We start from the raw sequence: 27,803 nt of genomic DNA on the forward strand, positions 1-27,803 counted from the left end.
CAGATCTCACTGTGATTCCAGATGCTTTGTGCTGTGTATGGGTGAGGACTTGCCCTGTGCTGTTAGGCCGCCTTCCATACCTGTCAGCACGAGGCTTGAAAGCCAGCAACACAGCTGTTTGACTGGTGGAGATATGGGGCAGTTGTGTAATCTCTGGCAATTTACATTTCTGACTCTCTTTATCTAAAAAACCAGTTCAGAGGTTGTTTGTTTGTTTTTGTTTTTTGAGAATTGAATTTTCTGTATAGATTTGAAACCCAAGAGCTTTGTGAGGATGGCCTTCCCACAGGACCTCCAAGGCAGCTCTGAGCAGCAAGGGCACAGAAGCACTTCTAAACTAGCCTGTTGGTAGAATGGGAAGCAGGTATTTCAGATGAGGAGAGGCTTCTCAAGAGGGACATCCCCTTCAACATCGAAGGCCAGCTTGTGGGTGCAGCTGTGGCTGCATTTCAGAGTCAGGGTGAGCAAGATTCCCGTGTCCTGCCTGGGAGGACATCAGTGGGATCTTCTTACAGCCAGCTCTGGTTTCAGGGTGAGAGGCTCAGCCTGGCTGTCTGATGCACACAGCTGTGTGCTCTGCCCTTGACCCCCATTAATCAGGAGACAGTTACCCCCATGGGTTTCTAGTGGCTCAAGGAAGTGTCGAGAACCTGAGGGCCGTGGCAGCAGGGAGGCAGGGCCTAAGCTGCACCATCTTTCCTTGCCTGAGTACTTTGCTCTGGTCAGCAGTACAAGGCTGTGTTTAGTGATCATTTTGTTGCTCAGTAGTGTTCAGAGATGGCTCTGTCCTTTGTCCTTGACATGCCTATAAGTCCCTGAGCTATAGAGATGGGGCCTGGCTAGTAATCTCATAAGCAGGAAGATACCTTTGCTAGGTCAGGAAGCAAACCTCAGAAGGAAACCTTGATCCTTCAGCTCTGCTGGTGACCAGCAAGCTCTGTACCCCTCTGGAACCCTAAAGAGTTCAGTGAAGAGCAGTGATCTATAAAGGGGCTGGAAAGCCTGGCCTTTACATTTGAGCTGTTCTAGAAAAGTCCCTAAGTTCTTATGTCAGGTGCTTTTTTGAGTCCCTTGAGACTTGCCACCTTGTGGCTTTGGGCTGTCTTTGTGACCCCACACCCAGGAGATAGAGCAGGCATGGTATAGTATCTAATCTCACCAGTTCAGTCAAAACTACTTTGAGAGGTGATTAAGCCATAGACAAGGGACTTGCCTGTACCCCTCATCCTTAGTGAGGCAATCACGTCACCAGCATTAAGCTGCCATCATGCCCCTGCCAACGGCTCATTCTTTCATTTACCCCACTCCTACATTGTATGTGACTCCATCCCACTCTACCACCTGTCTTTCTGGTGCATGCTCAAAAGCAAACTGTTCTGGGCTCAAGTCCTCTGCAGTCCTGTCAGGAGACTTGGGACTTGGTGCTGGAATTTTCTGAGTAAACAGCCAATCCAAGAACTCTTGGATTGTCTCTTAGTAACATTGACAACATATGACAGAGGTTTCTTCTTGACCCTCTGTGTTTGAGAGAGAGAGAGAGAGAGAGAGAGAGAGAGAGAGAGTTTGCGAATCCGTGCACTGCCAGTGACTTCCTCTCTGTTCAGTTGCAGGCCCAGGGCATACTGTCTGGCTGACAGTGATGAAGAATCCTCCAGTGCCGGCTCCTCTGAGGAAGATGATCCACCAGAACCCAGTGCTGGAGACAAACAGCCACTCCCTGGAGCTGAAGGGTGAGTGGATGGGACTTCTGGAGGCTCTGATGGTCAAGGGAGCAGCCAGGAGTCAGCCTGTCTTTCCCTTCCCCTCTGGGCTTCTTCCTGCTGAGTGAAACATCCTAAGAGGGAAGATTTTGGCTTTGCCTTGCAGTGTGAGTAAATATCAGAGACTTTGAAGGAAAGGCTTGTCTCTAGAAGTGCTCCCAGAGGTCTTCAGAGGGTGCAGACTGCACACCACCTCCCCCTGGTGGTCTCGGAGAGAAGGGAATCGTGCGCACCGCCCCATCTACTTGCTGTTGCTCTCTCCAGAGCTCAGATGCTTAGGTTATTTCTTTTTGTGAATTTTGAGACTGTGGATGACCTAGCTGCTCTTCTGGATCATTAATTCATCTGAGGGCTCTTTGTGTCTGTTCCTTTGGCAGTGTAATGATCAGAGTCTATCACGTGCCTTTCTGTAAGGACCTTTACATTATTTAAAAGGAAATAAATGTAAGGTTATAGCAGCAGGTGATGCAGAAACTTGTGAGTAAATAGCAGCCCGCTCTCTTTGAAGCCGCACAGAAGGTGGGAGGAGAACACAGATGTCTGCCAGCACAGTTGCTACCTCTTAGCGCTATTGTTTGGGTTGGAGGCATTACTTGGTTGTAGCATGCTCATCCAGCAATTGAGGGCCCTGGGTTCAAACACACACACACACACACACACACACACACACACACACACACACACACATTTCTGTATATATACCATCCATGATGTCTGAAACTGCAGGGGATGTGAAGAAGCTACTTGCCACTCTTCTTGTGTCTGCGATAATAAGCAGGACCAGAGGCAAGTGTTACTTTTCTTGGCTTGCCAGCAGATCCACTAGATGTAGCTTTTTCCCTTCAGTTCTAAACCTATGAAGGAAGAGGTGCAGGCTTCAAGCCCTTTGAAAAGCTCCAGCTTTGGTGTGATGGTCCATTAAGCCGCTGCTTTGCTGTCAGTGCAGCGTGGGTCTCTGTGTGCCGTCTAGAAGCAGAGGTTCTCCGGTAGGACAAGGGCTCATGCTGAGTCTCAGAGTGCTACAAAGGAGCCTCCTCCTCAGTGGCATGACTCTGTCCGGATGTCCGCTGTCCAGCCAGAACACTCTGTCTGACCTGTGCATGTTCTCTAAAGTAGTTCTCAACCAAAGGTGATTCAACTCCCACAGGCGGACGGACACATGTTTGATTATCTCAACGAGGAGCACATTTGTGCCATCTAATCTTTGGAAGCCAAGGATGCCACTAAATGTCTTATATACACAGGACAGTCCTCAGACAGAGTGGCCTGACCACAGTGTGTGTCGTGCCACAGTGGGAAAGCTGTAGAGAGTAGTGCACTCACAAGGCTCGTGCTAGTAGAAGGTATTTAGGGCCAGTGAGATGGCTTGGCAGCAAGTGTCTGACAGCCTGAATTTGATCCCTGGGAACCCCGCTCCCCTGACACGCACGCTAACACACCTCTGCATTCTGTGTTTGAAGGTACGTCGGAGGTCATCGAACAAGTAAGATTATGAGGTTTGTTGATAAGATCACCAAATCAAAATATTTCCAAAAAGCAACAGAGACAGAATTCATTAAAAAGAAGATGGAAGAAGTCTCTAATACGCCACTGCTGCTAACTGTGGAAGTGCAAGAGTGTCGAGGGACCTTGGCGGTCAACATCCCACCGCCCCCAACGGACCGGATATGGTGCGTATATGCCCTAGTGGTCCCCTTACCACATGACCATAAAAGTCCCAACCTACTTAACCCTGGACAAGAGCATTTCCACGCTGTTTTTATTAGATTCATCTCAATCATTAGTCATTGTGTTTTCTTCCATGACTGTCTCTTGTCCATTTTTAAGGATGGTCTTCATATGTCAGAAGAGTTAAGGTGAATGTGAAGTTTGTGGGAGGGGCTGTTTTTGTCCTTGGTCCTCCTTTCTCTAAAGCTGACTCACCCACCAATAGTAACAATTGCCCTTTGTAGTCAGCCCCTATCTCTGCCCAGCGTGGGTTGGAACTACAGCACTGGCTTAGTCTTCTTAAGGCCTTCTTTCTTGACAGATGGCAATCACACATGCAGCAGAGTCCAGGCAGTGAGGAGGTGCTCCCTCAGTGAGGTCTTGGTGTTGGGAGGCTGCCTCGTACACTTGCGATAGGAGGCTCTCTGAGGAGGAGGCTCTGGGTAGAAGTACCACCTGGGGATGCTGAAGATACAGACATGGCCGGCATACTCCCCAGGGTATCAGCATTGGAGGTGTAGGGGAGGGGTGTTACAGTGCTCAAGCCATAGTTTACAACTGATGAAGGAATCATTCACAGGCCCAACATCTATCTTTGTCTGTGAATCTCCTATAAAATAGTCACAGCCATGCGAGGTAAGGAACAGACCTCAGAGCTCTCACTGTGCCTCATACCCCTTAGTGTCTGGCAGGCTTTGTAGGAAGAGGGTCTCTGCCAGTGGCCAATCATTAGGAGGCAATTGCCAGTGATTCCTAGTAAAACTCAAATGTAGCTTTTATAAGTGGTTTAAGTATTATTTACTTTTTTTAAAAAAGATGTATTTGTAGCCGGATGGTGGTGGCGCACGCCTTAATCCCAGCACTTGGGAGGCAGAGGCAGGCGGATTTCTGAGTTCGAGGCCAGCCTGGTCTACAGAGTGAGTTCCAGGACAGCCAGGGCTACACAGAGAAACCCTGTCTCGAAAAAACCAAAAAAAAAAAAAAAGATGCATTTGTTTTGTTTTGTGTGTATGTATAAGTGCCCAAATGATGTACGTTGCCCAAGAAGACCAGAAGAGGGCATTAGATCCCTTGGAACTGGAGTTAACAGACAGTCGTGAGTCACCATGTGGGTGCTGGGAATTGAACACAGGTCCTCTGGAAGAACAGTCAGTGCTCTTAACTGAAGCCATCTCTCCAGTTCCTATACTGGCTTTGTGGTTGTTGTTTTGGTTTTTTGTTTGTTTGTTTTGGTTTTTTTTTTTTAATGAATGATTAGTAAAACAAGTGTAAAGAGAAGACAAAACAGTCAGAGAAGGGCCAACAGGATGGCAATTTGAGCTCAATCTTGGGACCCAACATGGTGATGTGTTTATAAAAAGATAAAGAGAGTATGCTCTGTGTGTAGAGAGGTATGGGGGAAGGGGATGTCTCAGCGGGCCCATGCAGAGGCATCTCTTCCCCCTGAGGGACCAGTCACACACCAGTATAGTATAGAATAGAATTTATATAGGGCATGGGGAGGGGAGCCAGGAGGGTAGTAGAGGCAGAGAAAGGCAGGGAGAGAGAGAGAGAGAGAGAGAGAGAGAGAGAGAGAGAGAGAGAGAGAGAGAAGAAGAAGAAGAAGAAGAAGAAGAAGAAGAAGAAGAAGAAGAAGAAGAGGAGGAGGAGGAGGAGGAGGAGGAGGAGGAGGAGGAGGAGGAGGAGGAAGAAGAAAAGGAGGAGGAGGTGGAAGAGGAGGAAGAGAAGAGGAGAAGTAGAGGCCAGCCATGACCACGTGGAGAGAGGGGAGAGGGGTGAGGGAACAGGGAAAAGCAAGAGATCAAGAGGTCAACAGAGAGAGGAGAGGGCAAGCAGCCCCTTTTATAGTGGACCAGGCCTACCTGGCTGTTGCCAGGTAACTGTGGAGGTGGAGTTTAGACAGAATACTAACACATGGTGGAAGGACAGAACTGACTCCTGCAGGTTGTCCTCTGACCTCCACATACATGTTCACATAGCTTTGTGTACACACATACACTTGTATACACACACACACACACACACATACACATACAATGTTACCTTTTTAAAAATAAGAAATAAGAAAAAAAAATGGGCTGGTTAGCTGACAGCAGTTAAGAGCACTGACTGCTTCTCCAGCGATCCTGAGTTCAACTCCCAGCAACCACATGGTGACTCACAACCATCTGTAATGGGGTCTGATGCCCTCTGTTTATCTGAAGACAGTGACAGTGTACTCATATACATAAATAAATTTTTTAAAAAAGAAGCTCATGTTCAAATACTCCAGAAATAGACATTGCTGAATACCTTACTGTACTAGGTTGAAAAGCTTATTCTAAAATAGTGAGTTGATACAACATTTTCCTTTAACTGTTGACTTTTAGATAGAGCAGATAATTCACTGGCAGGAAACTTGCTGAGCATGCTCAAGGCCCTTGGTTCTGTCCTTTACACCACAAAACAATAACAGCAACACAAAATATAATGGAAACAAAGCAATTTGACATATTTACTGTGTTTCTATAACATTTACTGTGTTTCTATAACAAAACAATAACAACAACACAAAATATAATGGAAACAAAGCAATTTGACAAATTTACTGTGTTTCTTATACCTAAGTTTTAGGTAGTTTGATAATGCTTAGTGTCTTATCTAGACATTCTAAAAACTTTAAATACTGAGTTTACTTCACGTGTGTATTCCCGTCTCCCCACCGCCCCCATGTCTGCCCACCACTGTGACTATGTCCTATCATGACATTCTATCCATACTTACAGCCAAGTAAAGGATGGAGTTCCATCCTTGAGAACTTTAGATAACACATTCTTGGCAGTGGGGCATGGACAGCATTTGTAGAACACAATAGGGAAAGCTCTGACTTTAATGTTTTAATTTATTTTATATGAGTACATTGTGGCTATTTTCAGAGACACCAGAAGAGGGCATCAGATTCCATTACAGATGGTTGTGAGCCACCATGTGGTTGCTGGGAATTGAACTCAGGACCTGTGGAAGAGCAATCAGTGCTCTTAACCACTGAGCCATCTCTCCAGCCCCATGAGCTGCTCTTCCTGCTCTTCCTCTTCTGACTCGTTATCTTCCTCTGCAGCTGCTAGGTGCCGTCCACTAATGTGCACAGGTCCTGAGCCACACCCCCCAGAGCACAGCTGCTGTAGTTTCAAAGCCCTCAAGGGAAACTTGTTGTACTGGCATTGCCAGTGTTACTTTGAGTGGACTGCCTTCATAATTCGTTGCTTCTGCGTGCTTTCATCTTTTGCCCCAGCCCCTCATGGATGAATTGTAATGATAACTGATTATCTTAGTTAGAGTTTCATTGCTGTGAAGAGACACCATGACCGCAGCAACCCTTATGAAGGAAACTTTAAATTGGGGCAGGCTTACAGTTTCAGAGGTTTATCAGTCCAGTATCATCATGGCAGGAAACATGGCAGTGTGCAGGTAAGCATGGTACTGGGGGAGCCACGAGTTTACAACTCGATCAGAAAGATCAGCAAGAGGGGACTGTGAGCCACACTGGGCAGAGCTTGAGCATAGGAGATCTCAAAGCCCAACTCCACAGTGACACACTTCCTCTAACAAGACCACACCTCCTAATAGTGCTGTTCCCCATGGCCCAAACATTCACACACACGAGTCTGGGAGTCGATGTTCATTTTATTGTTATCCACCTTAAAGTGACACTCTTTTATGGCCTTTATTTCCTCAGAACAGACTTGCAGGATTTCTCTACTTCTCTATTCCTCTTCATTTTTAGTCCTTGATCTTCAAACTAGGATCTTCCTGCCTTGCCTCCTGAATGCTGGGGTTACAAGTGTGCCACCACACTGTGCTGCTCTGGACACTCTGTCAACAGCTCTGAGTGCCAGGCTGCTATAGAAATCATAAAAGGCATGGTGTGGCAGGGACAAGGCAGGGGTGTGATGGACAAGACAAGAGCGAGGCGTGGATGAGGAGGGGTGTGGTGGGAGGAGCAGGGGTGTGACAAAGATGAGAAGGGGTGTGGCGGGGGTGAGGCAGCACATTCCTGTCACCTGTGCACTCAAGAGGCAGAGACTCAGGACTTGGAGAGCTCGTAAGCCAGCCTGGCCTTCATAGCAAGACTGTGAGAAAAACATGACTTGGCACATGGTGAAAAAAAGCAGTGTATAGACGTTTTTCTGCTTGAGCTTGCTTAGGAGAGGGCACTCTTGTGGGGACAGCATTCAGAAGGAGGCTGTGTCGTCTGAAAAGTTCTGGCTTATATATTTTGGTTTTTATAATGAGCACATCTTTTTTTTTTTTTTTTTTTTCTTTTATTTTTTTGGTTTTTTTAAAGACAGGGTTTCTCTGTGTAGTCCTGGCTATCCTGGAACTCACTCTGTAGACCAGGCTGGCCTCGAAATCAGAAATCCGCCAGCCTCTGCCTCCCAAGTGCTGGGATTAAAGGCGTGCGCTGCTGCCGCCGCCGCCACCATCACCTGGCAGAACAGTGACTTTTAAGGACTATTGATCTTTTTTTTTTTTTCAAGACAGGGTTTCTCTGTGTAGTCCTGGCTGTCCTGGAACTCATAATGAGCACATCTTATTGCTATTAAAAATACAAAGCAAAAGGCCATTGCCATTTTATGGAAATAAAATCTCTAAAGCAGTGATCAGTCCCTAGCCTTCTGCAATTGATCTCTTGGCTTTTCTTCATTGTCAGCACTGGTCTGAATCCCTCAGAGCCCTGACACTGCCCAGCAGACAGAGGTGTTCAGAGCTCACCTGTGCTCTGCTGAGTCAGGAACAGGGCGGTTCAGAACTAGAGACCATTTAGTGGTAAACCCGTGCCAGAAAGGGGTCTGTGGTGCCAGTGCTTGCTCACTTCCTTTCTCTTCTTTAATGTGGTTACTATCTTCTTCACGAAGGTATGGTTTCCGGAAGCCACCATATGTGGAGCTGAAAGCTCGGCCAAAACTCGGAGAGAGAGAAGTAACTTTAGTTCACGTGACAGAGTGGATAGAGAAGAAGCTGGAGCAGGAGCTTCAGGTAAAACACCCCGTGTTTCCCACAGAGTGTAAGAGCACTGAGTGGAAGGGAGGGCCTGGACTTCATCCTGATCCAGATCCTTGTGGAGAATTGCATGGACGTCATCCTAGTAGAAAACACCTATGTTAAGCTTGGGCTTAATATTTTAGAATGGTTCCAAAGACACTGAAACTTTTCCATTAAATAGACTCCAAAGAACTCAGCAGTTGTGTTTAGAGGCAAGATGATGGTACCCTGTAAGCCTACAGACTCTCAGGCTTTGGCTTTGTCCCACATGAAGTCAGGAACTGGGCAGCCAGTAGCACCTAGCTGGTGGGCAGGAAAAATGTTCCCTGACTCTGTTGCCTTACTTAGTTTAGTTAACATTCAAGGAAACTCTATGCCAGCAACAACTGTCTTGGGAATCTAAAGTCATTCGGGCCTCCCTTAAATAACACCTAAGCCAGAGTTTACCCTCCAAGCCTGCTTCCTGCATTCTGCCACAGTGATAGTAACTGTGTCTCAGGCCTGGGATGAGCTAGTTCTTTCAGATTTTGATCAGATTTTTGTTTTGTTTTACTTTGTTGTGGTGATGGGAATCAAACTCGGCTTTGCATATGCTAAGCAAGCACTCCACACTGAGCCATCCTACCCCACCCCAGCCCTTGAGCCATTATTTGAAGCATGGCTTTCTTGAAGTTTTATGGAAGCTAGGGTTGTGAGTGAATACCTTTAATCCCAACACTTGAGACAAAGGCAGGAAAGATTGCTCTGCATAATGAGTTCCAAGACAACCTGGAGAGATCCTGTCTCAAAATTTTAAGAAAAACAAAGTGACTCAAAATTTATGGGTTAGTAAATGGTTTATTTACTTAGTCATAAATTTACCTCTTTGAAGAATATTTGCATTTCTTTTCATTGGTATATTTTAAGTTCCGTGTGTGTGTGTGTGTGTGTGTGTGTGTGTGTGTGTGTGTGTGTGTGTAAGTGCCATTCCTCAGGCACTGTCCACCTTGTATTTTGTAACAGGGTCTCTCATTGGCCAGGAATTGGACAAGTAAGTCTGGACTAGCTGGCTATGGAGCTCCAGCAGTCTGACTGTTTTCCCAGCACTGGGATCACCCAACTTCTGGGGTTTCCGAAGTCAAACTCAGGTCCTCACACTTGCAAGAAAGCACTTGAGTGAAAGAGTTGCCTCCACAGGTCCCACTTTAAGTTTTGTGTGTGTGTGGGTGAATGTCTCAGGACAATCTGCAGTCAGCTCTCTTCCACCATGAGGGTGCCAGTGGTGAAGCTCACATCTCAGACTCGGGACCCAGCTCCTGTCCCTGCTTAGCCCTCCTCCTGGCCTTCAGCTTTTCTTCTTTTGTGCTGTCACCATGTTAGGATTTCCTTGATGTGAAAAAACTCAGCTCACATTTGTGCTAAGATTTAATGAATGAATTCACTTGGCATATTTATCATGAACACGATTTTGAAATATTGCAGTTGCTAAGCCAGTTTTCCTACATTAAGGTTATTGAACATTTCTTACATAGTTAATACATACATACACGTGTGTGTGTGTGTGTGTGTGTGTGTGTATGTGTGTGTGTGTATTGTATATGAAATTGAGGGCTCTTGCCTCAAAGCTGGCACACCAGGTTTTTCCTGTATTTGTGCTCAGTGTGTGGTTCCTTAGCTCTTTTTGTTATTTGTTTTTTTCCAGACATGGTTTCTCTGTATAACAGCCATGGCTGCTCTGAAACTCACCCTGTAGATCAGGCTGGCCTTGAATGCATGGAGATCTGCTGGCTTCTGCTTCCCAAGTGCTGGGAAGAAAAGCATGTGCCACCTTGCCAGCTCCTTGTAAGTTCAAGAATGGAGGAGCAGGCCATTTAGTAAAGTGCATGCTGCACAGGCCTGAGGATCTGGGTTCAAATCTCCAACATCCACATAAAATCCCAGCTCACTGGCCAGCCAATCTAGTCACAGTGATTAGCTCTAAATTCATGACTATATTTTTTAAGTCAGTCAGGTTTGATGGCAGCAAATGAGCACATTCAGAGCAAAGCTGTCTCAATAAATAAGGTGGAAAGCAATTAAAGTTGACACACACAAAGACAGTGTGATAGAACATGCTTGGAATGTATAGGAAAATACTTCATATATGAAAGGACGATTGCCTGACATATAGCTATTCTTTAATCTCTCCCTACAGAAAGTGTTTGTCATGCCAAACATGGATGATGTTTATATTCCCATAATGCACTCGGCCATGGACCCTCGCTCCACTTCCTGCCTCTTGAAAGAGCCATCTGTGGAGGCCTCTGACCAGCTGTGATTGGTGAAGACGGGACATTCCCAGTATTATGAGACCTAGCTCAAGGTGTGGGATTTGTGGCTGCCGTCTGTTCTGTGGGGGTGGCCTTTACTGGTGCCACAGCCATTGTCTTTTAAAGGACTGTTTCTGCCCTCTGCCTGCTGGCCCATTCCACTGAGGTGTCATTCCCTGCATCTGGTGACTAATATCTGGTTTGTCTGTTGCGAAGCTTTGACTGGCAAAGGAGACCTAAAGAACTGTCATGGTAGAGGCAGTTACAGCTGATTCAACCATGACTATATTTTTTAAGTCAGTCAGGTTTGATGGCAGCAAATGAGCACATTCAGAGCAAAGCTGTACAACTGGAAGGCTTCCCCTTGCCTCCTCCAAAGCTTTTCCTCAGGCAGCTGGTGCACAATGGAACATTTTTCCACTCTACACTTTGGACGCATGACTGCAGCCCTCCACACTTGGAGAATGTCATTGTGGTAACCTGTGTGGAGTGTGGTTTTGTGAGCCATCTCATTGATGGTAAAATAGGCATAGCAACCTTTTTTCATATTAAATTGTGCATTTTGGAAGCAAGTAGCCATAGAACATACACATCCACACTTTCACCAGGGGTGGGGACAGTGGGCTTCGTGTGAACGTCAGGCAAAGCCATGAGATCAAACCATCCCAAAAAGGTACAATCACCTTGCTTCCCAACCAATCCTGATTTTTCTAGAGACATGAGCGTATGTGACAATGTCAAAATACTGCACACAATGACCGGATCATCCCTCCCTGGTACTGATGTGGTGGGGCCAGAAAGCAGCGGGAGCCACGAAGTGTTCTGGTTTTTCTGTGTGCTGTAGGATGGGAGGGCCTTGTTTATCTAACTGGTTTGGGAGGTTTGTGGGCAGTCCCCTTCTCTGATGGCCAAATGGACTTTACTCAGTGGCAAGCACTACATCTACACGTGTACTTGTGACCTTTCTTAAATGTTGCCAACTTAAGTTTGTGCATTTGTGTCAGAACATTTAGTTTACAAATTTGGGGGCTCTAATTGTATAATTTGCTTTGAGGAAACCTACTAGGTTTTTTTTGTTTAAAGCTGCATCCAATGTCAAAATTATCTTGGGTAACTTCTGATAATTTAATATCCTTAAACAGCACCTTGCTTGAAGATGACTTTAAAGAAATTAATATATTGAAAACTTATTTGAGCTTTTATTTTAATCATCCCATTAAAACATGACAAATTACTTGATCATTCCAGTCAGTGTGCTGCTTTAATTTCTCCCATTTGCCTGTGAGGAGTCCACATCTTGTTCACTGGTTTTTAGAGGAAAGACTAGATAGACCACAATCGGAGATTCTAAGACTGCACCATTGTTTCACAAAATAAATCTCATGTCAAACAACAGACAAACATGTTATTTTTCAGAGAAGCCCACAGGAACATGAACGCACTGAGACTCTCCAAATGCAAGGCTTCCTCATCCTACTCCGTTGAATTGCTTGCTAGCAAGCTCCCCAGTATGCAACTTCACGCTAATGCGATTACTTAGTTTCTAGCTTACTGATTTCGGTTATTCAGACACAATTTTGTTTAATGGATTTCAGTGCGTGATAGTTGGCGCTTCCCTACCCAGTACTGCAGGCCCAAGCTCTGCATACCTGCTATCCAAGCACTCTGATCCCTTGCGTCCTTGAATCCCCTTGGAGGCCTAATTACCAAACGGAATCCATACACACACCTCCAGGGTTCCTCCCTTTTTACATCTCTATCGCCCACACTTGGGGTGGGACAAAGGACAGGACCTACTTGACTAAGCATCACTCGGACCATCGTTACTTCCAAACCTAGGCTTCTTAAGGCCTGGGCACCCCATCTGCTCTCTACTCCCAGAGTGTAGTAGGCTAGTCTGAGCCTGTAGCTAGCGGTTAAAAGGGCCGCCTACGAAGGGCAGGCGGCCCCAGTTATGCGCCAGCAATGTGCTATGGCGCCGCAGCTTAACCCCCGGCACCACGAGAAGGTGCGCGGGGGCTCAAAGGCGGCGCGTCGGCGAGTGACAAACACGGACACCAGCAATATTGTTGAAACACTTTATTCAGAAGCTTAGGGAAAGGGAAAACTCCACGTTGTCTACTGTTCTGCGCAGGGCAAACCTGGAAAGAGAAGCGAAAGGTAAGGGTACGAAGTTGGTTGGGTCCGCCACTTCCCACCGCCGCCGCAGTCGGCTCAGACTCGGATTCGCATCACCCGGATCAGCAGTCTAACGCGTGCTTTGTATGGAGTGTCATCATTACCGGCCGCCCACCCACAAATGGTGCAGCCCCTCTGCCCACGAAAAAAGTACACTACCTTAGAGCTCTCCCGGTCACTAAGAGGCCGAAACGGGCGTGTGGCCTTAACTTAAAGAAAGCTTCCGGAAGTTGTTGGGCGGGCTTCTACAATATTGACCATTCAGGAGCCAGCTTTCTTGTCACGTGCGTAAGAGCGACGGGCTCATTGGTCATGCTTTCTGAGTCCTCCAACGTGTAGATAGGTCCTCCAACCATAGAGCTGGGAAGAAGCTAGCTGTCTGCGAGATGAGAGCCCCTCGCTTTTTCCGGGGGGTGGGGGGATTCCCCATATACCTCATTTGGGGTCCTGTAATTAGCGGGTCCCTTAGCAGTAAGCAGCCAGGCAAGTAAAAACGTGACGAGTGCGAAGTATTCTATCCCAGCAGCCAGACTGAGGGTGGGAAAATGAGCCGAAGTGCCTCTTAGGTTCAAAGGATCCGGAGCGGTAGGAGCATAGACTGTTTATGTGAATGAATCCTGATTTGGTCACGAGGACCTTTCTGATCCTCAGTTTGAGATTATCCTCCCTCAGCTTGGCTTCATGACTCATCTGTAATTCCAGCACTTGAAAGGCTTAAACGCCCAATTTGAGATCTTTATTCTGTATATTGTGTGCTTGATCGGAAGGGTGTGCCTTGTGGTAAGCTGGTGAGGGTGAAGAGCTTTGCTCCCAATTACGGTTGGGAATAGAATGGGCTAACCATTTTTGGAAAAGGAGCTTCCAAAACTAACTTCCTGTAAACATCCACTTGTCAGGTGACCTATTAATACTTGGGAATTTACTCGAGAGAAATTAAAACCTGTGCACACATAGAAACTCATGCATAATTGTAAATAGCACATTATTCAAAAGCAGTACCCCACAACTGAAAGCATGCTAAGGCTCTTTAGTGGACAAATATTTTAAAAATTATGTTGTTTATACAACCAAATGCTATTTGACAAAATACAGTAATCCTCTGATAGGTTTAATGCTTGGAAGTTTCTAGAGGCCCACTGAGTCTTCTCACCAGCTCCCTTTTTATTCAGAGAATGTCTTGCTTAAATAGACCAAACTGGTCTTGAATTCATAATCTTGCCTCAGCCTCCCGAGTGCTGGGAATCAGGAGTGTGCTCTACCCCATCAAAGAGATTGACCATTTTTGGTTTTATTGATATTCTCTGCTTTTAATTGTCTTTGCTTTTGAACTACTTATCTGAAGAGTTTCAGTTAGAGGTGTGCACCGCCACCCCTGGCTACTCTAGTTTATGTTTTGTTTCTTTGCTTTTGTTTTTTAAAGCTTTTTGTTTTTTTCAAGACAGGGTTTCTCTGTGTAGCCCTGGCTGTCCTGGAACTTGCTCTGTAGACAAGGCTGGCCTTGAACTCAGAGATCCACCTGCCTCTGCCTCTAAAGGCATGCATCACCACTTCTTGACTAATAGTCGATTTTTATCAACCTAGAAAGAGCCCTTACATTAATTGGCAACTCACCCATCCCCAACCCAGCTGTAATCCCTCACTTTCTGCCTCTGTGGATTTACTGATTCTGAGCCTCTGTACCCAAGTGCTGGGATTAAAGGTGTGCACTACTACACCTGCCTTACTTTCTTATTTTTTTTTAAGATTTATTTATTTTATGCATGTGAATACACAGTTGCTCTTTTCAGAACACCAGAAGAGAACATCAGATCCCATTTACAGATGGTTGAGAGCCACCATGTGGTTGCTGGGAACTGAACTCAGGACCTCTGGAGCCATCTCTCCAGCTCCCTTCCCCACCACCTTAGTTTCTTAAAATATATTCATAGATTATTAATGGAGACCTTTTTTCTTTTCTTACCACCCATTAAAAACTATCCTTTTCACATTAAGGATTGCTGTAGAGACATCCCACAGATTATATTTTGTTTTCATTTATTTAGGAGAGTGATGTTAGCTGGGTGTGGTGGTACATACACATCCACAAAACCAACACTGGAAGATGCTGGTGGGAGAATCCGAAATACAAGATCAGCCTCAGCTACTTACAGAGGTCATGGACAGACTGGTCTATATGAGACCCTGTCTCATGAACAGTTAGGAACTGGAGAGATGGTTCAGTGGTTACATACACATGAGTTGAGCTCAGTTCAATTCCCAGCATCTGTGTCAGGCTGTTAACTCCCAGCAGATCTGATGCAGTCTTCTGGCTTCCACTGTCAGGTGGGGGTGGGGGGGTGGGGGGAGTTGAGGGAGCACCTGTGGTTTACAGCAGGCATTTGTATATTACCTGGAAGCATCTGCACATAAGGAACCCAGAGGGGCTTGGCTCTGGACCACTGGTGAAGTTTCCATTGATGTCTACCCTGGCCTGCAGGCTCTGTAGGATTGGATTATCTACTTACTCCCAGCCCCATTGTGCTGTAGGCAGGGAGCCTCAATTCCTAACTGCACAAGTCTCTCTAGCTCTGCTTATAACACACACAAAGCTGACCTGCTTCCCTTCATGTAGCTGCCTGCAGCCACGAATCAACTGGGTTCACCTGAAAGGGGGGCTGGGAATGAAAGGGGACAGAGAGCGAGAAGAGTTGAAGCCAAGACAAAGGTCTCTGATCAAGGCTCAAAGCTTTAATGTTCAGCTCTCAATTTAAAGAGGAAGGCCCAACCCAAAACCCCTCCTGGTTTCAGCCGGAGATGGGTGGGATAATCCTTAATCTGTTCTTGGCTGGAGATATCTCAAGGCAAGCCCAGGGGCAGTTGTTCTAAATCCCTGCAGCCAAGGTGGGTAACTCCACCTAGGTCCTATCACTTGGTCTGTTGTGGTAAGCAAGGTCTCTCAGGCCTGCTCAAGGCTGGGGGAAGGGCACACCTTCGAATAAAAAAACTGAGAGATGGACAGAGGGAAGGAGGAATGAAAGCTGCAAAATGTCCAGTCTTGGAAGGGGCATGTCATCATTTCCACAATTTACTTATCCCTTAGACCAACCCTAGAACAGTGGGGGAGGGGCCCACACAAGGAGGTGAGTACCAGGGCACAGGGATTTGGGAATGCCATCTCAGAGGTTTGTTCTCATATTACAGACTTATGTTATTGTCCAGCACATGGTCTGGTTTGGTGTATTTGTTGCTGTTGAGGGTAATGGTCCACAAGTAGCATGTAGACCAGAGCGTCGCTGGTGTTATTCACGTCTCCAACAGGAGTCAGTCTCTACCCACTGAAGCATCTTGTTCTTGCTGTAAAGTACTTGGTTTTGAACACTAGATTATAGCATCCCTAGGAACTGAGTACAGGTAGAGAGCAGAGGGGCCACTGGACACCCAACGATACACAGGACAGCCTCTGCAATCCAGGGTTATCTGATCAATTAAAAAAAAAAAAAAAAAAAACTGGCCCCAAAATGTTGATTGTGCAGAGACTGAAAAATCCTGTCTTCTAAATCTAGTCTCTCTTCTGTCAGCAAATGAGAGAATGTTGGAATCTAATGTGTGTTTGGTTTTGTCCGTGCCCATTATGTGTATGGGCCTTGACTTCCTTTTCAAGCTCAACTTCAAGGCATTTACTTATTTAGGACTGTGTTTCATACGTGGGCTCTTTTACCACTGTGAAATGCCCCTCTCTATTTCTGGTAATATTCCTTATTTCAGAACTAGCTTGTCTGACATCAGCACAACCTTCCAAGTCCCTCCAGTCCTTGTTGTATAAATCAGGCCAGTCTCCAATTCACTGCAGAGCCAGTGTTGCCATCCTCCTACCTTAGCTTCTCTAGGGCTGGGATGACAGGGGTGTGTCGCCTGAACTATTGTCTTTAGTATAATTTTTGTAAGGTCTTTGTCTTTCTCTGTGTTTTAGTCCTGGCTGTCCGGGAACTCACTCTGTAGACCAGGCTGGCCTGGAACTCAGAAATCCACCTGCCTCTCTGCCTCCCAAGTACTGGGATTAACGGTGTGTGTCACCACTGTCCGGCGAGTCTTGAGGTTTTGAGGTTATGTTTTTTGTTTGTTTGCTTTGACATATTTATTTGACATATCTTTTTAAAAATGTATCTTATTTTATATGCGTGTATGTCTGTGCACCACCTGTGTGCAGGGCCCACAGAGGCCAGAAGGCGTTGGTTCCTTGGGAATGGAGTTATAGACAGTTGTTAGCTGCCATGTGGGTGCTAAGAATTGAACCCAGGTCCAATGGAAGAACAGTGGTTTCTCTTAACCATTGAGCCACTTCTCCAGTCCCCCAGGTTTGCCTGTAAAATAACTTACATACCACACACAACCTACCCTCTTAGAATAATCCAATGGCTTGGCTATATTAACAAAGTCAAGCATCATTACCATTATTAACTTTAGAATATTTTCATTAGCCCAGAAAGAAACCCCATGCCCTGGTCATTAATTTCTAATTTCCTCCTCCTCCTCTCCAGCCCTAAGCAACCACTAGCTTTTTCTGGCTCTACCCACTTGAGTCCTTTATGTGACTGGGACGGTAAAAATGTGAATCTTTACAACTTCTACTTAATGTTTTCAAGATTAAGATCTAGTTCTATTTGCCATCCATTTTGATTGCCAAATAGTATTCCATTAAGTGGATATACCACTCTTTTATTTGCTTTTATTTGTGTGTGTGAAGGAGTGAAGATCTGCTTGCCTCTGCTTCCTGAGTGCTGGGATTAAAGGTGTGCACTGCCACTGCCCAGCAAGACAAGGTTTCTTGGTGGCTGCTTTGTATGATGGGCTAGCCATCCCACAAGCTTCTGAGGAGTCTCCTGCCTCCGTCTCCTGTCTTGACATAGGAGTACTGGATTATAGATGTAATCCAATAGATTACAGATTACATCATAGCCAGTTTGACATAGGTCTGGGGATCTGAACTCTGGTCCTTAGATGTGTGCAGCAAGTGCTCTACCCATTGAGTCATCTCCTCAGTCCTATGCCAGGTTTTGTTTATCTATGGGTGGCGAACATTTGGACTGAAATTATAAATGACATGAAGTCCTGGGTTCTATCCCCAACACTGCTTAAACCCGCTGAGGTAATGCAAACCTTCAATCCTAGCACTCAGGACGTGGAGGCAGGAGAATCAGAAAGACCATCCTTTGCTACATATGGAGTCTGAGGCCAGCCCAGGCTAGAGACTATCTAAATAATAACAGTCAGTTAAGGTTTAATTACTTTTAAAAAGACTTATTATTTGTTCTATGCGCTGTGTGTGTGTGTGTGGGGGGGGGGTGCCACATGTGTGGGGGTGTCTACAGTCTCATAGGAAGGAAAGAGCAAGGACTCTAGAGGAAAGCTGGGAAATGACCTTACCCAAGGAGGATGTGTTTGAGAACTTTTGACCAGCCTGGAGTGAAACAATAGCCCAAGGGAAAACAGGATGAAAGCAGACCTCCTCAGAGATTTTAATAGAGGAAGGATTCGTATGAGCTGAGTTTCCAAAGAGTTCTATGAAGTTAGGCCACATAAGAGGATCAGGAGGACTGGGCAGCGAGGGCATGGAGGTGACCTGTGAGGTCGGTCATATCCATACTGGCGCTGCATTGGACCTGAGGTCACTGATTAAGTTGCAGTGCTCTGCTGTGGCATCACAGCCTCCGCACAGTGTGGAACACAACAGCTCAGGAGCAAGGGCGCAAATAACCAGGTAGGATTAGTCCGAGCTACCCCTAGAGGGGACTCAGCTGACATCCTCAGCCAGCTGGCGGTTAACTTCTTACATTCTTTTGGGCAACTCCAAGAGGAGGTGGAGGAACTTTGTCTATAGTTCAGACAAGGCTCATGGTGAGCACATGTTTGTATAAACTTGTAGCTGCTTTTAGGGTAGTTTGCCTTCAGTAACAGTGGTCAGAATTATTATTTTTTTAATGCAGCTATGTAGAACACATACAGCCTATTTTTTCTTTCCCCTCATGGTTCTTTCCAAACAATGCCTGATACTGTGCACTAGGTATCACAATTGTCCAATGATAACATATAGGTTACCTTAATGTATACAGGAGGATATCAGGAGGCTATGCATAGACACATGCAAAGGTGATGCCATTTGATTAATATATTTGAAAGGGATTTTGGTATCTGTGGATGTAGTGGCTTCTAAAACCAATATTCTCAAATATAGAAGGAATGTGGTTGATATTCCAGGAACTGCCAGCTTAGGCCACTGTCTTTTTGCTACACTTACAGTGCAAGTAACAGACAAATCGGATCCTTCTCAACAGCCTTTATTGTAGAAGTGCTCTTTTAGATTTCTGGGAGAGACCTCGAATGCCCAGAACGGGCTGTTTATATACCCTCAGCCTTGGGCGGGGCAAAGCGCATAGAGGTGCACGATTGGTCAATTTGCAGTGCCTCATATGCATACCCCGCCTGGGAGGGGGTGATTGGCTGGGTTTGTGGTATCCTAGTGGTACCTCATTTGCATGTCCCGTTCAGGAGGGGCTGGAGCCAAATTTCAAGTGCAGTGCGCATACCAGAGCCTAAGTAGGCGCCATCTTGGATTGCCCCGTCAGAGCGGGTGGCGCTTTACTCAGCCGTCAGATCTGCAGCTTCCTTTAGTCAGCTGTCAGGTCGGCGATTTACAACAGGACATTGTCATAATACTATGGACATGGGACAAGAACCAAGGCCCAGTGAGATGGCTCAGCAGGCAAAGGTGCTTGCGGCCAAGTCTGATGACCTGAATTCTATCCCCAGAACCCACAAGGTGGGAGGAGGGAACTGACTCTTGCCAGTTGTCCTCTGACCTCCACAAGAGGCATGCACACACATCTCCATGCATAAATACAAATAATAGTGTTAGGTGTGGCGGTGTACACTTTTGATTCCAGCACGTGGGAGGTAAAGGCTGGTGAATCTCTTGAGTTTGAGGCCAGTCTGGTCTACAAAGTGAGTTCCATGACAGCAACGCTACACGGAGAAACCCTGTCTCAAGGAAAAACAAAAGAACAAAAAACGAAACAAACCCCAAACCAACAACCTGGTAAGGGTGGAACTAGTCACAACTTCCACCATAACTAAACAAAGCTCTGAAATTAAGTAGACTTCTGAGTTCTTGTTTGATTTTTAAGTTTGTTTGGTTAATTCTTTTTTTTTTTTTTTTCTGATTTTTTTTTTCCTGGCAGGTCTCACAATGTAGCACTACCTGTTCTGGAACTCAGTATTCGGACCACACTGGCTTTGAACTCACGGAGATCCTCTTGCCTCTTGTCTCTTCAATGTTGCCGTTAAAGGCCTTGGGCCACTATTCCCAGCTTGTTTGGTTGTTTTGGAAGTAGAGTTTCATGGCCCAAACTGGCCTCTAACTTGCTGTGTAGTTGAGGGTAGCCTGGAATCCTGCCCTTCCCAGTCTCACCCCGCTAAGTGCTGGGGTTACAGGACTGAGGCACCACGCCTTGCTGATACATCCAGGGGCTCTAACTGGGTTTTGCCTCTTTCTAATTATGTTATTTAGTGAGTTTTTTGCCTTTCTAGATTTTAATGGCTTTTCTGGTATTTGCTTGTCGTTGAGATAGGGTTTTGCTCTGTGGCTTAGACTGACCTCGAATTTATTTATGTAGTCAAGGTTGGCCTCAGACTCCCAGCAATCCTCCTGCCTCAGCCACTCCAATGATGGGAATAGAAGCATGCACCACTATGCCCAGGCTTAATGTATCCTCCACAAAATGTGTCTAATTAATACCTAACTGATAGAACTGTTGCACAAGATGACCCTAAAGGCAGGTGTTTGCACATTTCCAAACAACAGCAAACAGTAAGTAGTAGCAGCATCCAGGAGACATCAGAACCTTTGTGCCCCAGTTAGCTCAGTGGGAGAGCATTTGCCTGGCATACTTAGGCTTAGGGACTGATCCTAACACAGAAGAAAGGAGGGATGGGGAGGGGAAGGGGGAAGGAATGAGCAGGAGCGAGAGCAAGCGTTTGCAGTTTAAGGAGGCACACACAGTAGTGACAGTATGGGTGCTGGGTGTCATCTTGTGACAACAGTTGTGCCTAGAACAAGAGCCACGACCTTTCCCTTCCTCTCCTCTCACAGGAAGAGCGGACAGATGGAACTACACCCAGGGTTTTCTTAAACCTTACATTAGGAAGGACTTATATCTTTTTTTTTTTTCCTTACATCATTTTATATAACCCATACCTATGCCACAAGTATTGTAAATTCAAGTCTTTCCAGACAACAGCTTGGAGGTCACTTAAGAAGAAAAAAAAAAAAGATTTGGTTTATTCTGATTAAAAGATGTGCGCTTTCAGAAATTGCCTTCCCTTCACAAGCTTTTTCTAAAAAGTACCCTTTTCAAAAAGGGCTGACAAGATGGTTCATCACAGTAAAGGTGGCTGGGGCATTGCCTCAGATGAGACCCACATAGTGGGTGGAGAGAAACAGCTTCTGAAAGTTGTCCTCTGACCTCCACACATAACTGCACCCCCCCTCAACTAAAGAAATAAATGTAATTTTTAAAAAATTAAGTAGCTGTGCACATCAACTTGACAATCATAAATTCAAAATTTAAGTTGTAAATAAGATTAAAAACCTCCAAGTCACTGTGTGACGGTGACAAAAGCTTTTGAGTTGAAGCTAGCCTGGTCTACAAAACAAGTTCCAGGACAGCCAGGGCTACACAGAGTAACCTTGTCTTGGGAAATATCAAAAAACAAAAACAAAAAACAGGGGGCTAGAGAGATGGCTCAGAGTTTAAGAGCACTGGCTGCTGTTTCAGAGTGCCTGGGTTCAATTCCCAGCACCCACGTGGCGGCTCACAACTGTCTGTAACTTCAGTTCCAGGGGACCTAACGCCCTCACACAGACATACATTCAGGCATTCACCCAAAATGCCAATGCACATGAAATGAAAATGAGAAAAAAAGAACTAAATAAAGAAGCCTCCAGGTCTAGATCATAACTTCCGCTAGATGGCAGCATTTTCTTAAACAAACTCTAAGGACTCACTGCCATTGCGTTAGAACACTGCTATCTGCAGCTGGCCTGATCTGTCTCCAGGCACCTGTGGGAAGTGTAAAATACACAGATTTCTAGACTCTGCTCTACATAGTCTGAATCAGTAAGGAAGGAAGCTCGAAAGGTATTGGAAATAAGTTTTGGGTTGTTTGTTTTGTTTTTAGAAGATCTTCAAGAAAAATAAAAATAAGATTTGGTTGATTTACTTCCTCTCAACCTCTGCAGACATACCTAATCCTTCTGTCAGTCTTTGTTGAATCTAATGTGTGCATATATGAATGTGTGTGTCTCTGTGTCTCTCTGTGTGTGATGTGTTTTCTTGTGGCAGCCTATTTTTGCATTAAGACCATAACCTCAACCTTTACTTTTTGTTTTATTGTGTTTATTTATTTATTTTTTTTGCGTGTGCTTGTGTGGACATGCATGCCACGGTGTGCATATGGCGCTCAGCAAACAACTTTGGGAGTCAGTTTTTTCTTCTCACCATGTGGATTCCGGGGATTGAACTCAGGTGGTCAGGCTCCACAGCAGGTAGAACCATTACCCACTGAGTCATCTCATCTTGACCTTTTAAAAAGGGAATTCTTTAATGAGACTCCAGAGAGATTAATTACTGTCTATTTCTGAGAAGCCCTAAAATAGTTTGGTTTTTATATTTATCAGTGATGCCAGCTTTTGCTTTAACATAAGTAAGAAGTTGTTTCTTTTTCTGCATGTGACTTTGGAGCAAGATTATGGTAACTCGACCATAAAACACCAGCACTCGTCAGTCTGAATCGCCAGTCAAGGGAAGAAGTGCATAGGCATATAGGCTGCCTAATCCTAAGAACAACTTGGTGGTACAGAGGAAATTTCAAGAAAATGCAGCAGGATTAAAGCCTAGGTTTCCGTCAGCTCCCTGCAAGATAAATATTCCTGCCTGGCTCATGTTCCTCGGATGGCTTCTATTTGTTTCGGAATAATTCGTTTAAAACTGATTTATGAGTCAGATTGAGGTCACCCTTCCTTTTTGTGCTCCATCTGCTACCTTTACAGGGTCACTGTGACATTTGAAATTGTCAAAGAGTTCCAGCCCGGCAAACTCCCCTCTCAGACCTCTTCCCCCCCTTTGCATTTTGAGGTTGTGTTTCATGTAGCCCAGGCTGGCCTTAACTCACTATGTAGCTGAAGTTGGCCTTGAACTACTAACCCTCGTGCCTCTCCCTCCTAAAAGCTAGTATAAGAGTCCTCTTCCGTCATTCCCAGACCCACCCCTAGATTTATTACATTTGAGAAAATATGCAAGAAAATTTGTTTTTTAAATTTACATGCATGTCAGTGTGTACATCTATGAGTGCAGATGCTCCAGAGCCCAGGGGTGTTAGATGTTCCTGGAGGCACATCCTGGGTGGTGGGACTTGAACTTGGATCCTCTGAGAAAGAAGTACCTATGCTTAAGGGTTAAACCATCTCTCCAGCTCCAAAGCAGTTTTTCCAATCAAACTTAAAAAAATAAAAAAAAACCTTAAAAAGTTTATTACTGTGTGATGTGTGAATGTGTGGGTTTGCATGTGGCGCAGTAGGCATGAGAGGTCAGAGGTCAACCTCCAGGAGCTTCGCCTCTCCTTTCACTAATAGGAGGACTGAACTCAGGGTTGCATATCACACGCTATCTGCTGAGTGTGAATGTGAGTGTGAGTCATGTCACTGGCTCCAGGCTCCTTTATTTGAAAACCCAAGCCTGTGGTCTTACAGGTCCTGTTGTCAGCTTGCATCACTGGCGAACTCCATGGCTACCCGGGCCCCCATGCTCAGGACTGCCGGAGCTGCTAGTCCTCCACATTCTCTCTGCAAATCCCAAACGTGTTTGCCTTGAGACTTGTGGATAACAATTCAAATTGTGTCTACTGCTTTCAAACTTGCCAAAATTCCCTTCACAAGCTGGTGCTGGCTTCTGCAGCATGGTGGGAGTTGCTCCAGGTTGTGGGGGTAGAGGCGGGAATAGGATTGGTCTTCCTGTTACAGTTGGATAGCTTTGACCCAAAGCACACACAGACTGGGCCCTTAGCCCAGCCCACTCCTAATCCCTACCCTCCATATCTGTTTTTTTTTTTTTTTTTCACCCCCCTAGGATAACTTTTTCTCTTCAAAAACCTGAAAATTCCCACAGGCTGTCAAAGGAGCAAGCCAGAGGAAATATTAGAGAATTTACCCCCGCTCTCCCCTGTCCCATGGCCCCACATAACCTAGGCTGGCTTCAAACTCACTAGGTAGCCAAGGATTACTTAGAACTTCTAACCCTGTCTCTACACCCCCAGGGTGCTGGAATTTCAGGTGTGGGGCAACACATCCCGTTTTGGGAGGGCTGGAGATGCAGCCCAGCACCTCACACAGGCTATGCAAGTGCTCTCTATCAACCGGCAACACTCCCAGCAACTCCCTTTTTCTACTAGAATAAGCTATTTTTTTTCCTTGAGCACTGAATGTTTTGTCTTTCCTATTATGAACAAGTTCTCCCCTCCCTTTTCCAGCTCAATGGAGGGCAGCTTGGGACCCAATGACCAAACAACTTATTGGACTCATTAATTCTGATTAATAACCCACAACCCTATGACCTTGGAGTCCTCAGCCCACCCACCCACTCCCTCCTAAGAGCTGTGACACATGTCCTCTCAAGCTTCACCAGGCCACATCTACAAAGGTCACGTAATCACGTGTGACACAAGAAGCCCGCATGATTTCCTTATAATTTTTGGTGAATGAGTTGGCTGTGGTTCATCCCGAGAGGAACGGATGGCTGCTGGACATGACTTGGGGGGAATTCCTGAAGGCAAGGCTAGGGAAGAAAGGGGACTTCGGGCTGGATGAAGCACAGCTGGAGGACCCTCCTCCGTGAACTCTAGGGCTGCGGATCAGGGCCGAATTTCCGCCAGCTGCCGAAACCCTTGCTCTAGAGATCGCCTAGGCAACCCTAGTAAGTGGTAGCTGGCAGCGGGGAGGGCTTGTAGGCATTCCCTTCTTCCAAAGCAAGCCTGACGCCGTGGGTCCTTCATCCGGAGAGTGGGGCTTCCTGTGCGGTGACAGATGTCATTTTCCTTTAGCTTGAGGACAAGCTTCTCCATTCAGAAGCACAGCGTCCACAAATACGCAAATACCCAAAGCCAAGAATTGGTCTTCAGCTTCTAGCGCCACAGGATAGGAGGCAGCCAGAAAACAGCACCGAGTCGACCTGTAACCCCACCCTCCGCGCTCACCACGCCCACAAAACAACGTAGGCTCCTCCCCATCCAGGCACTGACTCCGCCTTCCACGGCCCCGCCCCCGGGACCGCCCTTTAGCCCGCCCCGACCGGAAGAAGCTGGGGCACAAGGCACTTATAGGTCTGGGAATGGGGGTGTCGCCGCCGCCCAGTCAGCTCCGTGTCCACCGGTCCTCCGCCGGAGCCGCGCTGTCGTTGCGGCGCCCTCGTCCAGTCCTCTGTCCGCGCGGTCCTCGGAACCGGCCGGCGGGGCCCAGAGTCAAGGCCACGTCCCCGCCATGCCGGCCCGGTGGCTGTTGCTCCTGCTGGCGCTGCTGCTACCGCCCCCCGGCCCCGGGGTGAGTAACCAGGGGAGTGCGGTGCGGGGACGGGCCGGCTCGCGGCCAGAGGAGAGTCGCGCGGTGGCGGGGGCTGGCGTCCGAGCCGGGCCGCAGCGGCGGGAGGCCGGGCGCCTCGGCTGAGGCAGCTGCGGGAGGCTTGGCGGTGGGAGCTGCGGCGGCCGGCCGGCCACACACAGGCGTCCGCCTCCCGAGGCGCCTCCGAGGCCAGTGCGGCCGAGGCAGACAGCGACTCCAGGGCCCGGGACGCGCGCGACTCGGAGCTGTCTCCCGAAGGCCGGGCCCTGGGCGCTCTGCCCACCTGCCCCGCCGTCTCCACAGGTGGGCGCCCGCACTGCCGCGGTGGCCGCGGAAGGACACCCGAAACCGGGAGAAGCGGCTGGTGACTCGAGTTTTGAATCTTCGCTTGAAAGTTTTTTGTTTTTTGGTTTTTTTTTTTTTTTGTATTTTTTTTTTTTTTTAATGAGACTTTGGGATTGCAGCCGGGAATGGGCACAGCGTTTTTACCCAGCCGCTGGGTTCTGCTTACCTGATCCGAAGGTTTCTTTGTATTCGGAGGCAGGGGGCTTCCTACTAGTATTTTTGCTAGACAGTGAAGGCGTCATTTAACAAGTTATGTTTGTGGGCATTGGATCCTTTTAAAGACCCGGTGTATGGGCGAGAGTTGTACTGCAAAACTTAAAGCTGTCTCACGTGTGGGGCCGTCAGAAACATCTCTCTCTCTCTCTTTTTTTGAGAAGAATATCGGTTTATATTTATTTAACTCTATTCACTCAGTATTTGAACACTTTGGCTAAAGAGGACATTTTGTGGGCGGACATGGCTATTTTTTTCATTTTCTGATTGGAAGAACTGAGGGTTTAAAATTTTTTTTAAATGCACTGTTCAGGATGTGGGCATGGCACACTTGTACTGGTTCTATTTAATGACCTCTTTGAAGGTACCGTGTTCCCTTTAATATGGCATATCATGTACCAGGTGTCCTGGTGGAAGACTGACATGTGTGGAGACCCGCGGGCCAGCCGCGTTGTTAACTCGGGTGAACTCTTTGAACTCTTATGCCTTGTAGGTAAATAATTATCTGTGCTCTCAGAGTAACAAATTAGAATTTAGAAACTACTGAAGTATTAAAGAAGGTCTACTTTTTCAAATTCAAGTTTGTTTGTATGGTTTTTTTTCCAAACGAAAATCTTTTCTTCATGGCAGAGCCTAGATGGTTTTTTTGTTTTGTTTTGTTTTCTTTCTCCTAATTAAAAAGAAGAGATGTACTTTTCACAACTAGGATCGGGTTTTGAACTTGGACACATCACCTTGGGTTGATTGATTGCTGCCTGGTATCTGCTCACAGATAACGAGTATAAACAGAATGGCTGAATGTTTAATGTGGAAATCGATCGTTTCATAGTTTCACAGGCAAGATAGACATGGTTTCCTTCTGTACGGCTTTGCATTTAACCTTCTTTTGCTGGGTTCTAGTGTTTCTGTCACCCAGCAGCATACGGTAAAGAGCCAATGACAACTATTTAGCGTTAGTTTTAGTTCGTGTAGTTTCAAGTTGTGCTTAGAAACCCAAACTTGTCAGAGTTCACGTAAAAGATTCCAGATCCTTACCAAAGGTTGGGTTTCACTCTTCAGAATCTTCTTCTAATAAAAGATTTCTTTTTAACTCCAAACATAGTAAGATAGTATTTTAAGATCTGAAGGTGGAGGTTAGAGCAGAATTCGTACTTACAGTAGGCAGCAATGATGCTGGGCAGAACACAGAGCTGTTAAATCAGACAGACCTGAGTTCTAACTGATAACTTGCTAGCTGTATCCTCAGGCAAGTTATTTTACTTTTAGGGACTCTATTTCCTGATCTGTGAAATGGGGGCAGCTAGCATTTGGATGGGAAGGTACCTTGCACATACTAGGTAGTGTGTGTGTTCTCTTCCTCTCCCTGCCAAAGTGCCTTTTACTCCTTCATCATTTTAAGTGCTGTGCTATGCCTTGCTAGGGAATGTTTGTTTGTTTGTTTTTATGGTTATTTTGCTTTGATTGATGAAGTAGCTGGTACATTGGAGGCTATACTGTGATTTTCTTCAAGAGTATGTTTTTTAATTGAGCCAGGCACTGACTCATTATTAGTTGAGATTTGAGGCCACAAGATCCAAACTGCAGTAACATTCTTATTAGTAAGTACTGGAGGCTGCTTTTGCCAATCCAGAATGTGCTTAATAAGTT

General features: G+C 46.2%; 2 protein-coding genes, 1 long non-coding RNA gene and 2 other non-coding genes across 7 annotated transcripts in view; 2 read left to right on the forward strand and 3 right to left on the reverse strand.

Annotated features, from left to right (window-relative positions):
• The window catches only part of Tex2 (testis expressed 2), a 110,878-nt gene extending 98,862 nt beyond the window's left edge, over positions 1-12,016 (forward strand). For 2 of the 3 annotated variants that reach the window (XR_013110973.1, XM_034505931.2), the window contains 4 exons: positions 1,605-1,730; positions 3,221-3,430; positions 8,363-8,483; positions 10,663-12,016. Coding sequence is in view for 2 of the 3 variants with exons in the window: in XM_034505931.2 (XP_034361822.1) it covers positions 1,605-1,730; positions 3,221-3,430; positions 8,363-8,483; positions 10,663-10,785 (580 nt within the window). In the remaining variant the exon portion in view is untranslated. The remainder of the gene's footprint in view (positions 1-1,604; positions 1,731-3,220; positions 3,431-8,362; positions 8,484-10,662) is intronic. The other variant, XM_034505932.2, reaches the window with a different exon arrangement.
• Positions 12,017-12,678: 662 nt separating this feature from the next.
• On the reverse strand, positions 12,679-12,810 carry LOC117712216 (small nucleolar RNA SNORA76). The gene has a single exon (XR_004607274.1). It is a non-coding gene; the product is annotated as a small nucleolar RNA SNORA76 (small nucleolar RNA).
• Positions 12,811-12,841: 31 nt separating this feature from the next.
• LOC117710755 (uncharacterized) lies at positions 12,842-13,765 on the reverse strand. Its single transcript, XR_004607086.2, has 2 exons — positions 13,115-13,765; positions 12,842-12,918 (listed from the first exon to the last, which is right to left on the reverse strand). It is a non-coding gene; the product is annotated as an uncharacterized LOC117710755 (long non-coding RNA).
• LOC117712153 (small nucleolar RNA SNORD104) lies at positions 12,990-13,059 on the reverse strand. Its single transcript, XR_004607222.1, has one exon. It is a non-coding gene; the product is annotated as a small nucleolar RNA SNORD104 (small nucleolar RNA).
• Positions 13,766-25,185: 11,420 nt separating the features above from the next.
• Positions 25,186-27,803, forward strand: part of Ern1 (endoplasmic reticulum to nucleus signaling 1) — a 91,725-nt gene continuing 89,107 nt past the window's right edge. The window contains exon 1 of the mRNA XM_034505933.2: positions 25,186-25,580. Within this exon, the coding sequence (XP_034361824.1) occupies positions 25,521-25,580 (60 nt within the window). The 5' untranslated portion in view covers positions 25,186-25,520. The remainder of the gene's footprint in view (positions 25,581-27,803) is intronic.

This window comes from Arvicanthis niloticus, chromosome 6, assembly GCF_011762505.2.
Source record: "Arvicanthis niloticus isolate mArvNil1 chromosome 6, mArvNil1.pat.X, whole genome shotgun sequence".
Classification (NCBI taxonomy): domain Eukaryota; kingdom Metazoa; phylum Chordata; class Mammalia; order Rodentia; family Muridae; genus Arvicanthis; species Arvicanthis niloticus.